The sequence below is a fragment of the Pseudoliparis swirei genome, chromosome 24 (genome assembly GCF_029220125.1).
Source record: "Pseudoliparis swirei isolate HS2019 ecotype Mariana Trench chromosome 24, NWPU_hadal_v1, whole genome shotgun sequence".
NCBI classification, from domain to species: domain Eukaryota; kingdom Metazoa; phylum Chordata; class Actinopteri; order Perciformes; family Liparidae; genus Pseudoliparis; species Pseudoliparis swirei.
The window spans coordinates 2,089,126-2,107,335 of record NC_079411.1 but is presented as its reverse complement, the minus strand read 5'-3'; the positions used below and the strand labels follow the sequence as shown (position 1 = coordinate 2,107,335).

General features: G+C 43.1%; 2 protein-coding genes across 2 annotated transcripts in view; both read left to right on the top strand.

Annotated features, from left to right (window-relative positions):
- Nucleotides 1–24: 24 nt before the first annotated feature.
- nup133 (nucleoporin 133) lies at nucleotides 25–13,306 on the top strand. Its single transcript, XM_056408372.1, has 25 exons — nucleotides 25–256; nucleotides 894–1,009; nucleotides 1,101–1,204; nucleotides 1,671–1,904; nucleotides 1,998–2,168; nucleotides 2,786–2,941; nucleotides 5,487–5,557; nucleotides 6,558–6,705; nucleotides 6,828–6,981; nucleotides 7,330–7,484; nucleotides 7,694–7,785; nucleotides 8,291–8,460; nucleotides 8,556–8,650; nucleotides 8,920–9,144; nucleotides 9,248–9,370; nucleotides 9,828–9,927; nucleotides 10,046–10,306; nucleotides 10,413–10,546; nucleotides 10,697–10,855; nucleotides 11,475–11,610; nucleotides 11,893–12,011; nucleotides 12,197–12,277; nucleotides 12,367–12,431; nucleotides 12,543–12,631; nucleotides 13,083–13,306. Exons 1-25 carry the CDS (start codon nucleotides 126–128, stop codon nucleotides 13,217–13,219), a joined length of 3,426 nt encoding a protein of 1,141 aa, XP_056264347.1. The 5' UTR covers nucleotides 25–125; the 3' UTR covers nucleotides 13,220–13,306.
- Nucleotides 13,307–14,098: 792 nt separating this feature from the next.
- The window catches only part of acta1a (actin alpha 1, skeletal muscle a), a 6,159-nt gene continuing 2,047 nt past the window's right edge, over nucleotides 14,099–18,210 (top strand). Inside the window, exons 1-5 of the mRNA XM_056408424.1 lie at nucleotides 14,099–14,204; nucleotides 15,430–15,569; nucleotides 16,309–16,633; nucleotides 17,442–17,603; nucleotides 17,690–17,881. Of these exons, the coding sequence (XP_056264399.1) occupies nucleotides 15,441–15,569; nucleotides 16,309–16,633; nucleotides 17,442–17,603; nucleotides 17,690–17,881 (808 nt within the window). The 5' untranslated portion in view covers nucleotides 14,099–14,204; nucleotides 15,430–15,440. The remainder of the gene's footprint in view (nucleotides 14,205–15,429; nucleotides 15,570–16,308; nucleotides 16,634–17,441; nucleotides 17,604–17,689; nucleotides 17,882–18,210) is intronic.

The window sequence follows — 18,210 nt, the reverse complement described above, 5'->3', positions numbered from 1 at the left end:
GAGCGACTGCACCGCGCGCTGTTTTGAGGAGTAACCGTTGGCGGCGTTAATGCTGGTTTCTCGCGGCTCAACACAACCTCACCTATTTCTCTCCCGTTGAGCAGAACGCGGGCACCGCAGCAGACATGTTCACCCCCCGAGCCGCCCCGAGCTCCGGCCGCCGGCAGCAGGGCAGGACCACCGGGAGGAAGAGTGTCTCCGGTGCGGCCACCAGTCTGCTGTTCTCCTCCCCGCGCAGGACCGGGCTGTCGGCGAGGTGAGCGAAGACAACCGTGACGTCACCAACGTGTGTGTCCGCGACGTGAAGATGAACAATATCGATTTAGCCCCACCTAGCTAAATACAATGGAGTCAAATACAACAATCCGATTGTAAAACAAGGTTCAAATGTTCATTGATTCAAGTGTGAGGTGCTTCTGTTGCTGATATCTTGTAGCTCACTCCATTTATATTTATGAGGGTTAATATTAAGACACTTATCTAAATAATTATTATCTTTATTGTTCTATTTCCATTGCTGCTGTTATTTTTGGTAGTTTCATCCTGCCTACTACTGTCGCATGCTTTTAATTTGATGTTTATTCTGTAAACATGATGATGCTCTCTCTCTCTCTCTCTCTCTATATATATATATACTGATGCAACAATACAGATGCAAAGTTCTTAATTTATAAATTATATTTTGTCTACATTTTCTTTGTAGTTAACTGTTTTAATAATTACTATTATTATTACTTACTTTATGTCCGACAAGAGACAAAAATCTCGATCTTCTGTATGTTCCACAAATGGAAAATTGACAATAAAGATGATTTTAACTTTTGACATATATATATATATATCTCTATTGCACTTCTGATGTTCCTGAGGACCTGTTTCACTCTCTCCATCAGGTCCACGCCCACCAGAGCGCAGAGCCATTCGGCTGCAGACTCGATCAACTACGACGTGCAAACCTTCGGCTCGTCGCTGCCGGTCAAAGTGATGGAGGCGCTGACGACGGCCGACGGTAACGAACCCCCCCGTCTCTCTGTTGGGGAAATTAAGTTCACGTCCTTGTTGTTGTATAATAAAATAATCGTTGCACCCTGTCCCTCTAGTCGACGACCAGATCTCGGTGAAGGTGAAGGAGAGCGGCTGGGCCTGGATGGTTTGTGGCGAGCGGCTGATCATCTGGAAGATCTGCCAGACCGCGGTGGCCAAGGTACCGTTGAAAAATCCAGAAACTCGAAGAGGCATTGTGTCCATCCTACCTCAGTCTGTTCGGAGTTACTTAAAAAAAGCTTCCTAGCTTTTATTTATACAGCGGTACCGTATTATTTATGATTACCTTATTTAAGAAAGTTACTTTTCCACAAAAAAGGATTTTCACAAACAAATGTGTGATATACAACAACAAAAAATGAGTTTCACGTCTTTCAAATCCTCTCTTGTCTCTATCTGTCTGTCTGTCTCTCTCTGTCTGTCTTACTCTCTATTTCGCTCTTTTTTTCTGTCTCTGTCTGTCTGTCTCTCTCTATTTCTCTGTCTCTCTCTTTTCTCTGTCTATCTCTCTATCTATCTCTCTCTGCCTCTGTCTGTCTGTCTGTCTCTCTGTCTTTCTGTCTCTCTTTTCTCTGTCTCTCTGTGTGTGTGTGTGTGTGTGTGTGTGTGTGTGTGTTGTCCTGCAGCTGTCGGTGTGTAAGGAGCTGCAGCTGCCCGCCAGCGAGTACAACTACACGGCCGACCTGGTGGCCGTGTCGTCCGCCGCTCCGCTGGAGACGGCCCCCGTCCAGTCCATCTCCGTCCTGGCCGTGGCGGCGGAGGGGACGGCCCGCCTGTGGACCAGCTTGGCCCAGGAGGGCAACTACACGGAGACGGACGTGGACCTGGGAGACCTCTGCAACTTTGTGGTTGCCGTCTCTGTCAGTAAATCTTGATTTTATCTCGGATGTCCCTGCAGCTGAAACCTTTAACTAAAACAGTTTTTTCCCGTCTTTTTATTTCTCTTCTCTCAGGGCCAAAGCTTCATCCTGTCCTCGATGAAGAGTCGGCTGTTGAGAGCGAGTGCCGATTCCTCGGGGAAGCTGCAGTGCCGAGCCCTGCAGCAGGGTCAGGGCGTGCTCTCCGGCATCGGGCGCCGCGTCTCCAGCCTGTTCGGCATCCTCTCGCCGCCAGCCAACGACACCGTGAGTCCCGCCGACGGGTTTTTTACCGTAACGTGGAGCTCAGCGGGCTCATTTTTATTAATCCTCATGTTATCAGTTCCCTATAAATAATCCTCAAGCAATAAACTCAAGTTAATAATTACACAACCTGTGACAGAAGCTCTTCATTGAAGGACTCAAGAGTCCTCCTTAAATCTAGCTTAACACATTTGATGTATTTTATAAAAATGTTAAGTTGAGTTGTATCTCCTTTTAAATATATATATAATATATATATTCATTTCCACCTTTAAATATATATTAACATTCACTTTAAAAAATGTATATATTTTAATATTCACTTTTAAATTTATATTTATTTTTAAATATATATATTTTTAATATAATATTAAATAAATTTTTTTTTTAATATATGTATTTATCACCTTTTGTATATAAAAAATATTTAATTCACTTTTAAATATATATATATGTGTATATATACATATAATTTATTTTTGTATTATTATATATATTCACTTTAAAATATTTATTTTGTAATATATTCACTTTTAAATATATATATTTTTTGTTGTTGTAATTTTCCCTTTATGACCTACAAACGTTGAATACTTTTACAACCCGTTTGTCCACTGCAGCTGCACAGCGTGCTCTGGGTGGGCGGAGCCAGCTGCCTCTACACGCTGACCAGCTCCAGTCTGAGCAAGTGGGAGCTGGACGACAGCTGGGAGCACCAGGTCCTCAGCTGGGACGCCCAGCGGCCACTGACCGACGGCATCACCGACGCCATCTGGGTCAGTACGAGAACAGAAATATATATATATATACACTACCGTTCAAAAGTTTGGGGTCACGAAGAAATGTCCTTATTTGTCAAAGTAAAGCACTATTTTATCCAATGAAGATAACATTAAATTAATCAGAAATACACTCTATACATTGTTAATGTGGTAAATGACTATTCTAGGTGGAAATGTCTGGTTTTTAATGAAATATCTACATAGGTGTGTGGAAGCCTGTCTCCAGTGTTCTTATGGTACATTGCGTTATCGCCTTAGAAGACTAACGGAGGGGTAGAAAACCCTTGAAAACCCTTTTTAAGTTAGCACAGCTGAAAACAGTTATGCTGGTTAGAGAAGCTATACAACTGGCCTTCCTTTGAGCTTGACGTTTGAAGAACAAAATTAGTATTTCAAATAAAAATCATTATTTCTAACCTTGTCAATGTCTTGACTATATTTTCTATTCATTTTGCAAATCACTTGATAAATAAAAGTGAGTTTTCATGTTAAACACGAAATTGTCTGGGTGGGTGACCCCCAAACTTTTGAACGGTAGTCAGGGCTCCAGACTAACTTTTTTAACTAGGAGCACAGTCGCTCCTAACTTAAAATGTTAGGGGCGCAAGCAGAAAATGTAGGGGCGCACTTTTTCCTGGGTCAAAATGGGTCTTGGGTGCTCCCAAAAAAAATTTTGCCGCGCTACGCGCGCACCTTCTATTCGTGCAGTCGAGCTATTGAGTGCGTGATCAGCAGCTGGCCGCTCGGTCCATTCACGCACCTCACTGTTGTGTATTGATCAGACAAGACACGCTTATCAACTCCAGTGTTTCCGATCACTGAAATCAGTATCTGCCGATCACCGATAATACCGATCACTGAAATCAGTATCTGCCGATCCGATAATACCAATCACCGATCACGGTGTTGATTGAAGCATTCTATTTATTGTGTAGCATTATTGCCTAGGACTATGAGGAAATACATATATAAAGCAACTCAAACATTAAAGAAATTACCGATTTCTTTAAACATTTAGGACTTTTACTTTGAAAAATGTCCTAATTGATACATTAAAATAGTTTAATCGCTATTGTAGGGGATTTCAGATATGTATGGAACACATCTGCATCATTCATTTCCTGGAACTCTTGGGGAAATCTATTTACAGGACTTTTCTTAACATACAAAAGACTGACTAATTTTTATAAACTCTTCCTTGGTCCAGTAAAAATGTTTTAATGTTAGCATAATTTAAGCTAAATCTCAGAAACTATCTATAAAGATACATCAGTTCATTGTTTACTTTTATATGTTAGTGTATGATTTGTCGACATCTTATTTTGATAAACGGATGTTGTTTCACGTGGTTCTTTCCGCTAACTTTGCAAAACCGGATGTTGTCACTTAAATCCTTCCGCTAACTTTATCAAAATCCTCGCGCGCTCCTGATGGAATGTGTTTACCGTGAGCATCAGTCTGTAGGGGCAGACATGTGAGAGTCGGCTGAGTTGACCCAGAGATTCAACTCGGGGGACGGGGACGCCGCTCGGTGGTGAGGATCCCCTCGTGGACCTCTCACTCTGCGGCCCTCGCCCTCGTTGCGTCTCCGCTGCGGTGCGCCTCTTTTCACACATTAGCCCCCCCCCCCCCCCGCGCTCACACAGGCCAGCCTTCTTCTTCGGTTTTCGTCTCCTTTCTTCTTCTTCTGGAGTTAATGTCGGTTAGCAAACCAGTCATTCAGGCATTACCGCTAACTATAGTGGGCTGAAGTGTAGAACAAGTTTGTAAGCAACAAAAATATTTAATAACAAAAAAAAGAAATCTGCTAATTTACTGGTCGCGCATGCGCGAGTTGATGAAAAATTTACTCGCACTGTGTCTAATTTTAGGCGCAAAATGCGACCATTTGGTCGCAGTCTGGAGCCCTGGTAGTGTATATACAGGACTGTCTCAGAAAATTAGAATATTGTGATAAAGTTCTTTATTTTCTGTAATGCAATTAAAAAAACAAAAATGTCATGCATTCTGGATTCATTACAAATCAACTGAAATATTGCAAGCCTTTTATTCTTTTAATATTGCTGATTATGGCTTACAGCTTAAGAAAACTCTAAAATCCTATCTCATAAAATTTGAATATTTCCTCAGACCAAGTAAAAAAAAAGATTTATAACAACAAAACAAAATCAAACATTTGAAAATGTGTTTCCAGGTGTTTCGAGTTAATTAGACGATTCAAGTGATTTGTTTAATACCCTACTAGTATACTTTTCATGATATTCTAATATTTAGAGATAGGATATTTGAGTTTTCTTAAGCTGTAAGCCATAATCAGCAATATTAAAAGAATAAAAGGCTTGCAATATTTCAGTTGATTTGTAATGAATCCAGAATGCATGACATTTTTGTTTTTTAAATTGCATTACAGAAAATAAAGAACTTTATCACAATATTCTAATTTTCTGAGACAGTCCTGTATATATATATATATACTGTACATCAGTCTGATTGAGTGTCATGTGATGGTGAGGGGAGTATAACATTGGTCTGCCACTAGGGGTCAGAGAGCGACTACGAGGAGCTGAAGGAGGGAGCGAATGTGACCTATCTGGATATGAAGCTCAGCCAGTGAGTCTGCTTCTGTGTTTTTATATTTATGTAAATATACATACACACACGAGAAACTTCCTGCTTGTTTTACCCTTCAAAATAAAAGTTTTAAGATGACTTTGCTGTATTTAAACTTTGATGAAATGTTCTCAATTTAAAAGTCTTCCTCTCGGACAATGTCTTTCCAATAATTATTATTATTAATCCTCTCTAGCTCATAAATGAAGGGACGTAGATGGGAAGCCTTTTTACTTTTGAGCAAATAAATCTAAAAATAAATATTTAAATGACATACCAAGTAGGGATGGGCGATATGGCCTAAAATCCATATTGCGATATACATTGCAGCTATTGCGATGACGATATATATCACGATATATACTGTAAATCATAATAGAACCATTTCAGAACAGGTTACATAGACTCTAAGGAAAGCCAAACTGCTAAATGTATAAAACAAAAGAAGAAAGAAACTTAGTATGTCGTTTTGAGAACATTTGCGTTGCAGACGGTTGCAGCTCGTTGTCACGGTCGCGACCGTGTCACCGGGCTTGACGCGTGGGGGCGTGGCGACTCCGCTGCCGCGCGGCGCACACACCGGCAAGCAATCACAAATCAACGGGACTATAAGAACCCCAGCTTGACACCCACGAGTTGTGGGATCATTGTACTATTGTCACATGCGTTATTGTTATACGTAATGTACACCCGCCAGAGGATTACTCGTTCCGTCAGCAGCCAGCCGATCATCCGTCTGCCTAGTGCCTACCCGTTCCTGCCTCGCGCCTCCCGCGATCACCGCCCGTCCCGCTGGGTCCACATCCTGTACACATCGTGACACTCGTGGCACTTTATATTTCGCGGGTCATGGATAGATCGCGTCAAACATGCAATATCGCGATAGAGCAATATAACTAAGATCTCTATCGTAGGCCATTTTTTATCGTTTATATCGTATATCGTTTATATCGCGCATTCCTAATACCAAGTATGTCTGAGTCCTTTTCTGTGTCCTCAGAGCCGGTCTGGTGGTTTTGGCTGCAGCCTGGAACCCGTCGGACTCTCCCTGCCTGGCCTACTTCTGCCTCGTCACCCTGCAGGACAACGGAGCCGCCATCGCCGACCAGTTCACCGTGGAGGTCACCAAGTACAACCCCCCATTCCAGGTCAGTCCTGATCCCGATATTTTAAACTTCCGTGAGTGGATGATGCTGTTCCCCTCTGTTTTCCTTTTGTAAAGAAACATGTTCATTCATTGCCCTCTCTCTCCGTCTCGTGTGTCCGTCAGAGCGAGGAGGCTCTGCAGACCACTCGGCTAGCGCTGCCGCACCGGCCCGGCTCCACGGCCTTCCTGTACAACGAGGAGCTGGTGTTCGCTTGCTCCACGGGAACCGGCAGGGGGGGGGGGCTCCCCGACGAGAGAATCAGCTTCAGCTCACCCGGTGAGTGAGAAGGAATACAATGATGCCCGAAGAAGTCCCGTTATTCAAGATTGTCAGGAAGTAATTACACCCGGGGGAAACTTGGGAGTAAATAATAAAAAGAAGATTAAATGAATAAAGTTGTTTTTAGAAAACCCAAAAAAATGAATTCGGAATTTTTATTTTATTTATTTTATTAAAAAAACTAAATGTATTCTGTTTATTTGTCAAAAAACGTTATTAATAATAAATAAATTTTCTTTAATTCCGATTTAATTAATTATAGTATTATGTTTTGTTTGGGTTCAACCCAAAGACATTTAAAAAACCAACGATGTGTTTGACTTTGACGTTTCCTTCTCCGTCCAGGTGACGGTGTTCGTGGAGGCGGCTGCTGCGCCGACCTGCCCGTGTTCTTCTCCCAGAACAGCGGCCTGGTGGCGGTGGTGGCCCGGGAGAGCGCCTCCATCCTGCCGGAGATGATGGAGGACTCCCTGTTCTCCGCGCTGGAGGCGGGGCCAGAGGTGAAGCAACAGTGCAAGAAGAATATTCATATTATGTATAAATATATATTTATAATAAATATATCTGTTTTTATTTCTATATATATATAATTCTGTTCAGTTTATAACAGAATATATATTACAAAAGTATCTGCATGCAGCTACTCAAAGGAAAATGGAAATAAATGAAGAAAATCTTTTTTCTGTTTTTTCTTTCTTGTGTTTTGTAGGTTTCGGTGATGGAGACTCCGACCAGAGGAGAGCCCGTCGCTCAGGAGGACAAAACACGACTCCTGAAGTCTGCTTTCCTGCAGTTCTGCCGGTTCGTCAACAAATAACTCGCAAATCCATAATGACGCAAATTCTTTCATTGATGTTTATTGTTATTGTTTTATTTAGCTTTTGGATTCATGCAATACTTTCTTGTCTAGTGGTCTGAAATCTGCTGAGGATCCTTGTTTTCAGTGCGTTATGTTATTCATCTTGTGCTTAAATTATAACTTATTTTATTTATTCGTCTCCGACAGGTAATTAAATACATAAGATAAATTAATAATAATAAGTAAATTTTATTTTATTTATTTATTCTCTACTGAGGATCTGTGTTTTAGCGCCACGTCTTTATGCATATTGTGCTTTAAATTATAACCAAATAATAAAATTAATTGAGTTAAAAACCTCAATCCAGCTTCACCAAGAGAGTTTTTCATAACTTTTAGCTTCAAATGAAGTTTTGTGCTTACTTATTATTAATCAAAATATAAAATAAAATGTTTTTGGGTGCTCACATCAATAGTTCAACTTGTTTATTTATGTTCCTCCGTCAGGAACGATCTGGTGGGCGCTCAGACGGTCACGGACGAGCTCTTCCCCGCCGACGCCGACGGCGACGGGGAAGATGGCGCCGAGCTGGACGCCATGGTGATCCGAATCAACCTGGACCTGGTGGACGATTACCCGGCTTCAGACCCCCGCTGGGCCGAGTCCGTCCCCGACGGTGAGGGGGGGGGGCTATTTTTTTTCAAGATGCTTGAACGTCTCATTCAAACTGTTTGTGGTTTATTTAATTAGTTTCTGTGTTTGTTCCTCCAGAGAGCGCCGGCTTCCCTCTCACCTCCCTCATCATCCTCCACCAGCTGGAGGACAAGATGAAGGCCCACGGCTGCTTCATGAACTTCCTGCTCCAGGTACACACACACACACACACACAAATCACATTTCAGGATTCTTGACCTTTGACCCTCGGCATCTCACATCTCACGCCACCATATCAGCATTTTAATTTTAATCCTCTTTCCTCGTCAACAACTGGAGCCTACATTACCCACAATGCAATGCCACCACGGTCCAGTGTGTTTTAGACACGACAAAAGACTTTCTAGAACACTTTGACGTGGTACATCTGTGTGATTCTCCTTTTTTAAACGATATATTAATTGATCTTCTCCCCCGTCAGGTGGGTCTGCTGCACCGCCTCGGCCACTCGACGGTGCGCTCCTCCGTCATGGCGACGCGCCTGCTGCTGTGCGAACACGCCGAGAAGCTTCAGGCGGCGATGGTGCTGAAGAACCACCACGCCAAGCGCGGCGAGCTGGTGAACCGGGCCATCGGCATCGCGCTGCAGAGGAGCGGCGCCGCCATCCCGCCCAGCCTCACGGCCGCCGACGTCTTCTTCAGAGAGGTGGGGGGGAAGGGGCGTGTCCTCGACGTGGTGTTCGGGCTCTTGAGGACGCAGCTAGAGGAGGTGGAAATGCATCTTTTTTTTGTTTCCGGTGCTCCCGCAGGTGTCTCAGATCTCCTCGGTGTTCGACTGTCTGCTGGACGAGGAGGAGCGGAGTCTGAAGGAGAACCCGGTGGACTCGGTGCAGTGGGCCGAAGCGGTTCTGTCCGTCAACAACATCATCAAAGTAAACGCATTCATCGTGTCGTGAATCACTTCCCGTGGGATGGGAAGAGGAAGATATTTAGTTAAAATCAGGCTTCATCCTCTGGCTCTGGAAAGTGAAGCCGATGCTTCATGTGTTAAAGCTGCATTCTCTCTCCTGACCACCAGGGGGCGACTCCTCTGGTTGTATAGAAGTCTATGCTTCATGTGTTAAAGCTGCATTCTCTCTCCTGACCACCAGGGGGCGACTCCTCTGGTTGTATAGAAGTCTATGCTTCATGTGTTAAAGCTGCATTCTCTCTCCTGACCACCAGGGGGCGACTCCTCTGGTTGCATTGAAGTCTATCAGAAAATGACTCTACTTCTCTCTTGATTTATGTAGTTTATATTTAAACATGCATTGAAGCTGGTGAAAAAATCAATATACAAGACTTGCATCCCAAACACATTTGGTTTAATGTGTGTGTGTGTGTGTGTAGGACATGCTGCAGGCTGCTGGTCAGTACAGGGAGACGAAGGCCTTCATGTACAGAGCGTCTGAAAGCTCTGCCGTGGAGCCGGAGTACGTCCCGTGGACAGGTACAACTTTAATTCTACCTTCTCGCCCCTAAATATTGTTTATTTATTTTAAACGTCCAGATGTTCTCTGCAAAAGTCTTGTTTTTTGTAACGTGTTCCCCACGCTCCTCGTCTCCAGCGTCGGGCGGCGCCGGCGTCCGCTCCGTCATCTCCCGCCAGCACGAGATCGTCCTGCGCTCGGTTTACCCGCACGCCGACTCGGAGCTGCGCAGCGCCCTCTGCGAGCAGCTGGTGGCGCTGTTGGACATCTACCTGGGCGGCTACGTGGCCCAGCTGACCTCCCTGCAGCAGCAGAGGCCCCCGGGGGCCCAGCAGGAGCGCTACAACAGCCTGGAGATGGAGTACGGCCAGCGGCGCTCCGAGCTGCTCGCCCCGCTCTGTAAGTCCACGGGTGGAGTGAGACGTGTCTTCATTTTGAGGTTCAGGAACTGGATTTAAGAAACCAATAATGCCAGTTTGTGTGTGTGTGTGTGTGTGTATTGCAGTGGAGCTGGGTCAGTACGAGTGGGTGGCGGCGCTGGCTGAGAAGTACTGTGACTTTGACATCCTGGTTCAGATGTGTGAGCAGACCGACAACCAGAGCCGGCTGCAGCACTACATGGCCAAGTTCGCCGACCAGGTACGCAGAGCAGAGGTCGCCCCCTGGTGGTCACGAGCGAGAATGCAGCGTTAAGACACTTTTTTTTGTATTGACGTTTTACTGGAGTTTTTCCCACGCAGCCACTCGGCTAACTTCCTCTTTTGTCCCACGTGTCACCTCCTGCCGCAGAACTTTGCTGACTTCTTGTTCCGCTGGTACATGGAGAAGGGGAAGAGGGGGAAGCTGCTGTCCCAGCCGGCCGCGCAGCACCAGCAGCTGGCCAGCTTCCTGCAGTCACACCAGCACCTGAGCTGGCTGCACCACATCCACGTCCACGACTACTGCAGTGTACGACACACACACACACACACACACACACACACACAAACCACTTCCTTCCGGCTGTTTTTCCTTCTTTGGTTGTAAATTATGCAGAAAACACAGATGTATTCTTCCTTCCTTCCTTCCTTCCAGAGGAAACGCACTCGGTTCACTTCCCCTTTCAGCCGTGTTAAACACGTTGATGTTCATGACACACAAAGTATTCAACACACACACATTGCACAGCTTCCTTCCTGTTCGCACTTACCAAGCCCACTCAGGAAGCTGATGATGATCAGTAATGTAATATATATACATACCTACATTGATATTACATATTGTCACTTATTGTTGCAAATAAATAATATATACATTTATATATTATTTTATATATATACATTATTTTATATATATAGATACAATATTTGTTTTATATTTATATATTTTTTAATATAAATAATTTTGTATATATAATGAATTATATATCGATTAATACTTTTTAGATATTAATTATTTCATGTATTAATTATTTTGTATATATATATAAGTAATTACATATATTGTTTGTTTGTTTTATTTATTTACAACAACAATAGTTTCATCTAATGGGGATCCCAATAATAATGTCCGTGTTGTGTGCCTGCAGGCCAACCGGACGCTCTACGGTCAGGCCAACATGGAGACGCGCTACTTCGTGAAGAAGAAGACGCTGCTGGCGCTCAGTAAGCTGACGCTGCTCGCCTCCGACCTGCCGGAGGACCAACTCGACAAACAAGTCAATGGTGAGAGACGCCAGCCGGGGATTCTTTAAAGTTAGTTTCAGATGAAATAGATTTTAATTTGTTAAATGATGACGTCGTGCTGTATTAAAGAAGACTTGAAACTAGAGACTGAGGCATAAACTCATGTTTACAATGTTTACTGAGGGAATACATCAAGAGAAGTAGTCACTATATAGACTTCTATACAACCAGAGGAGTCGCCCCCTGGTGGCCAGGAGAGGGAATGCAGCTTTAACACACGTCAGCAGTGGCTACATGGATGTCCCGTATCTGTCCAATCAGACATCGTGGAGCAGGAGCGCTTCCTGCTGCACCAGGAGACTCTTCCCCGGCAGCTGCTGGAGGAGAAGCAGCAGAACCCCGACACCATGCCGCTGCTCAGCGCGCACGACCTCATACAGGTGAGGACGCACGAGCACATGTGCCGCTAGCTGTGAGCCGGTGGCCATGTTGAGAGCTGTCGGGAGGCAATCGGAATGCTATCAATCGCTTATCTTGTGTTTTTTAATACAAATTCATTAAGGCTCAAAGTAACCAGATTTTCTTGCCGTGGGTTTTATTCACGCTCTGCTCCGTCTCTCCCCAGCTGTACATCTGCGACGACAACAGGCGAGCCAACGAGTACGACTTCAAAAAGGCTCTGGAGCTGCTGCCCTACATCACCGAGGTGACCTACCGGTCCGCTGGACGTTCGGCCAGTCGGGGCTCTGACGGACGTTTTTTAAGTTTGAAGTGTTCCCCTGTTGTGCGTTGCAGGAGGAAGCCGTGGACATCGACTCGCTGAAGCGTGAGATCTTCGGCAAAGTGCTCAGGAGAGACGCGTAAGATCCACCAGTCCAGTGTTTGTCTGTCTAGTCGTTACATAAGGAGACTCGAGAGCCCTTTGTAAATGAGAGTAGACATTCATTCATTCTTCTCCTCTCCACACACAGCTGGTCCTCGGATGACGGGACCGACGACCCTCTGGAAGCCGCCAAGGACAGCATCTTTGTCAAGATCCTCCTCAAACTCATCCAGGAAGGTGAGAAACGTTTCCTTAAGCAAACTTCCATTTGAGCTTCAATTTGGTAAAATATTTATCAAGTTATGACACAAACAAGTATCTGTAGTGTATTCGAGAGGTGTAGGTAAATTATGCTTTGGCAGCCTGTTTATTTTTTCTTTTCATGCCAATAAAGTCACATTCTATATTATTATTATAATATATATACAAATTCTGTGTGTGTGTATATATATATATATATGAGATAGTCTCTTAATTTATTTGTATATATATTATAGATATTCACTAATATTTTATATATTTTATTTTCTTTTGTGTATATATATGTATGAGATTCTCAAATGTATTTATGTATATATTATAGCTATTCCATTAGATCTATATATATAAATAGAGAATATCTCGTATATATATTTAAACATAATTATATATATATATATATAATAATTTCTGACTTCTTTTTCCCCAGGAGTTCCTCTGCAGACGTACCTGCCGGACGTCAAAGATCTGCTGGAGTTGGACGATCTGAGCAGTTTGAAATCCAAACCCTATTTTGCATTTGTCCTTCAGGCTAATTATGAGCATTACCTGGAGGTCCAGATGTGACGACCTTTTGCACTTCGGCTTTCATTCGCGTTCCAGTAATTTTCAATATTTGTTTGAATGTTTCTCAATAAATGTGTTATTTCTCTAGCTAGACTGCTGTTTTTTATTTAAATACAGTATAAAATAAAGTGTCGTTTTAACAAAAAAAGTACAGAAAGTTATTCTTTAAAACTGTCACTGTTTTATATCATATTAAACTGAATATCTTTGGATTTTGAACTCGCAAAATAAGTCATTTGAAGACCGCTATGGACTTAAACATTTTGGGATGGTGACATTTCATACACCAAATAATGAATTATCTAGAAAATAATCAGAACATTATTATAGGCTAGTAGCAGGAGTGGGTAGTGGTAATAACAGTAGTAGTAGACTAGTCGTGGTGGTAGTAGTAGTAGTGGTAATAAAAGTATTAGTAGACTAGTAGTAGTAGTGGTACCAGTAGTAGTAGTAGTAGTTGTTGTGGTGGTATTGGTAATAGCAGTAGGAGTAGTATTAGCAGCAGCAGTAGTTGTAGTGGTGGTAGTACTGGTAATAACTTTAGTAGTAGTTGTGGTATTATTGGTAATAACAGTACTAGTAGAGGTAGTATTGGTATTACCAGTCGTAGTTGTAGTGGTGGTAGTACTGGTTTAACAGTAGTATTAGCAGCAGTAGTAGTTGTTGTCGTAGTCCGCCAGTAACGGTCGATGAGTCTAATCTCGCGCCATACACGGGCTCGAGCGCTCCGAGGCGGACTCGCGGGGGCTTCCTCTCCATATATGGCCCTGCCGGCGCGCGAGCCCCTCGGTGCATGCGATGCGACCGACCAAATATGGACGACATGGCCGTTTGGATTCCTGGCGAATCCTCGGACATTCCTAACGGCTGTCTGGGGGGAGACGGCGGTATATAAAGGGCCCCGGAGGTCGCTGGCTGTCACCCTCTTTTAACTGGAACCACCAGCAGCGGTTGACGTTTCACTGACAGCCGGAGACAAGCAGAGGTAAGCGGCTCGGAGGAGCGGGAGAGAGGTGGAACTATCTGCGGAGTTAATGGAGTACATGTTGAACATTTAGGGGGGTTTGAGTGGTTAACCGCCGGGAGCCGGCAGTGAACTGCGGCCGACTCCTGTCCGCCTTCAGCGGTTAGAACACAAGGCGGTTTGTGTCGCTATGACGGGCGAACTGCCTGTCGTGGAGCAAGGACTGCTGCGTTCAGGTGCTGTCGGAATTTGTAACTTTTGTGTGAGAACGCCAACAAAAACTGGAAAAATGGTATTTTCCCGAAATGTAATGTTTAGTGTTGAGTGTGATCCAGTGATTTCTAAAAGTGGAGTGAGACGTTTTCAGATTTAACGGATAATATTGTATTTTTAAAAATCCTAAATGGATTATGGTCTAATCTAACATTTTATTTCTCATTTCTCTTTAGAAGACTTTAGAAGTATAAATATTTAGCTACATCAAATTCAATCAATTTTGTGATTTATATTATATTTCCAATCTTTCTTTACATAATGTATATTATAATTAGCCTATATTGACGTTTTAATGATTTTCTCTCAAAGATTACGATTAATACAAATGTGTTATTTATCATAATGAAAGTGTTGAACAATATAAATTGCAAATAGTCCGAAATTAAACGGTGTATTTTAATATAATAAGAAACAAAAAAAAGAATGTAATCATAACATTAACTTGTATTCATAAAATTTTGAAGGAAAATAATAAATAAAGAAATATCAGATAGATTTATCATTAAACGCCTTATGGGAATCAAGTCTGATTAATTTAGTTAAACTCTGAGCTTGTTTTTGTGTTTATATATTCTTAACAAAAAAACACTTTAAAAATCAACTTTAGCTTAATGCTCCGATGTAGGACTTTATGAGGAGCACTTGAAGGCATCATTAAACTAAATGAGGGCTAATGTTGTTTCTGTTTACTATAAACAAATTAAAAACTCTGGTTTAATGAAACACAGAACAGGCTCTGCTGATCTGGTTCACCCTTTTTTCTTTTTCTGTGTGCATTCAACTTGTAGTTATCACATTTCTGACAGCACCTGAAGGCAGCGATTGACCACATGGCAGTATTTGATTTTCTAAAAGTAGTTGTTAATGTCATGTCATACAAAAAGCCAAAAGATAAATAAAATGTTGTTTTTCTTGAGTGCATCTGCTTTTTAAATTGAAACTCCTCCTCCTCCTCCTCCTCCTCCTCCAGAAGCAGCAGACATGTGTGACGACGAAGAGACCACCGCCCTCGTGTGCGACAACGGCTCCGGCCTCGTGAAGGCTGGCTTCGCCGGCGACGACGCCCCCAGGGCGGTGTTCCCCTCCATCGTGGGCCGGCCCCGTCACCAGGTACCCGAGAGCATCTTATATACCGTCACATAGGATCTGACCTTTGACCTCCTGGTTTTACCTGCTTTAAAAAGTTATTTTTTAGGACTTTCTTCTTCTCTGAGGGGGGTTGAATCTCCTTAGTGCACATTTATACACATTCAAACACCCAAGTGGACGCAACAAGAAGATAATCCTTGTGACCGTATGACCTTTTCTCTACTGCATCCATCAGGTACATAAATACCAATATAATGTATCACAGGTTAACTGAAAGTCAATTCTATCTGAGCCAATCGGATATACTCAGATATATTTTTAGCAAATTTTCTAAATGCGGTAAACGACTAAGAAACAAAAAATGACTTTTATTTACTTTATTTATTTATTTATTTTTGGCATTTCGGCTTTTATTGTTAAAAATAAAATAAAAGAAGGCTTGTTTCAGGACATCATCAGAATCTGGTTAGTTCCAAGTCTTTTTTCTTTTGGTGGATAATGGTCACAATCAACGTCGTGAGAGAAGAGAAACATCTACTAATACAGCAAGTTGAGAAACCGTATGAATAAAAAGGACATTTACCATAAAAAGTAAAAGATTCACAGACCCAATACAACACTTTATAACTCTCAAAAGGTCCCATGAGGAGATCCCATTTTATCAAACTATCTTTTAATCCACAGAGTATATCGACTCATAAGATCTTTGAAGCTCAAAGTCATCTTGTAGTTGTAAAACATTAGGCTCCTCCCCCCTCAGGGCGTGATGGTCGGCATGGGCCAGAAGGACTCGTACGTGGGCGACGAGGCGCAGAGCAAGAGGGGCATCCTGACCCTGAAGTACCCCATCGAGCACGGCATCATCACCAACTGGGACGACATGGAGAAGATCTGGCACCACACCTTCTACAACGAACTGCGCGTGGCGCCCGAGGAGCACCCCACCCTGCTGACGGAGGCGCCGCTCAACCCCAAGGCCAACCGCGAGAAGATGACCCAGATCATGTTCGAGACCTTCAACGTGCCCGCCATGTACGTGGCCATCCAGGCCGTGCTGTCCCTCTACGCCTCCGGCCGCACCACCGGTGACTATTCTTCTTCTTCTTATTATTATTATCATTATTATGGTCCATTTAGAACCATAGGCAACGTTTCTGAAACGGTTATAATGAAATATGTTCATTTTAAAATAATGTCAACATGGATAACAGGATTAGTTTTCCATTAATTTTATTTAGTTCCTTACTTGTCATTATTTAATTCACTAAATTAGCCAAAAACACACATTTAATTTGTTAATTTAACAGTTAAATTGACAAAAAGTGCACAATATATATACAGATGATATATTGAGAAAATATATATTGTTATTTTTATGGTATAGATTTTAAGATGTTTGAATTATGGGTCTTTGAGTACCTTGAAAAATGCTATATGAATTTAATGCATTATTATTATTATTATTATGGTCTATTTAGAAAGATTTCTGAGACGGTTCTAAGTGCTCATAGAGTGAAATATGTTCATTTAAAAATAATATTTTGACCGACCAACATGAGATTTACATCAATTTTATTTAATTCCTTACTTGTCCAGTTATTTAATTCACTGGATTAGCCCAAAACACACATTTAATTGTGTTAGTTTAACAATTTAATCGATTTTAATTGACAGAAAATGCACAATATATTGATATATTGCTCTATAAATTCTAGTTATTTTTATGGTATAGATTTTAGGATGTTTTAATTATGTGATGTAAAGTGTCTTTAAGCCGCTTGAAAAGCGCTTTATAAATTGAATGCATTATTATTATGATTATTATTATTATTGATGCAGATATGTTGCGCTGCAGTGAATGAAATAAAAAGGTGATAATGTCTCGTCTCTCAGGCATCGTGCTGGACTCCGGCGACGGCGTGACCCACAACGTGCCGATCTACGAGGGCTACGCGCTGCCGCACGCCATCATGCGCCTGGACCTGGCCGGGCGCGACCTCACCGACTACCTCATGAAGATCCTCACCGAGCGCGGCTACTCCTTCGTCACGACCGGTGAGCGGGAATCGAACCGCCGACCTTCGCCAGGCCGCCGAGCGATCCTCAGAGTCTTGACGTTTGTTGGTCCTTCTCCTCCGCAGCCGAGCGTGAGATCGTGCGCGACATCAAGGAGAAGCTCTGCTACGTGGCTCTGGACTTTGAGAACGAGATGGCCACCGCCGCCTCCTCCTCCTCCCTGGAGAAGAGCTACGAGCTGCCCGACGGCCAGGTCATCACCATCGGCAACGAGCGCTTCCGCTGCCCCGAGACGCTCTTCCAGCCCTCCTTCATCGGTACGGAGAGGGAGACGATGAAGACGATGGAGACGAAGGAGACGCACGGGCTGCAGGTTCCATCAAAGGCTTGTGGTTTCTAACCTCTCTCTTCCCCTCTCTCTCTCTCCATCTCTCTCTCTCTCCCTCTCTCTCCCTCTCTCCCTCTCTTCCCCTCTCTCTCCTTCTCTCTCCCTCTCTCTCTCTCTCTCTCTCTCTCTTCCCCTCTCTCTCTCTCTCCATCTCTTCTCCTCCATCTCTCCTCTCTCTCCCTCCCTCTCTCTCCATCTCTCTCTCTCTTCCCTCTCTCTCCATCTCCTCCATCTCTCCCTCTCTTCCCCTCTCTCTCT

Bases quoted from the DNA above. Each gene is read 5' to 3' on its own strand.
- nup133 (XM_056408372.1), top strand. From the start codon at position 126: ATGTTCACCCCCCGAGCCGCCCCGAGCTCCGGCCGCCGGCAGCAGGGC. The intron at 8,461-8,555 runs GTGAGGGGGGGG...TTGTTCCTCCAG, and splicing joins GGCCGAGTCCGTCCCCGACG to AGAGCGCCGGCTTCCCTCTC. The intron at 12,432-12,542 runs GTAAGATCCACC...CTCCACACACAG, and splicing joins AAAGTGCTCAGGAGAGACGC to CTGGTCCTCGGATGACGGGA.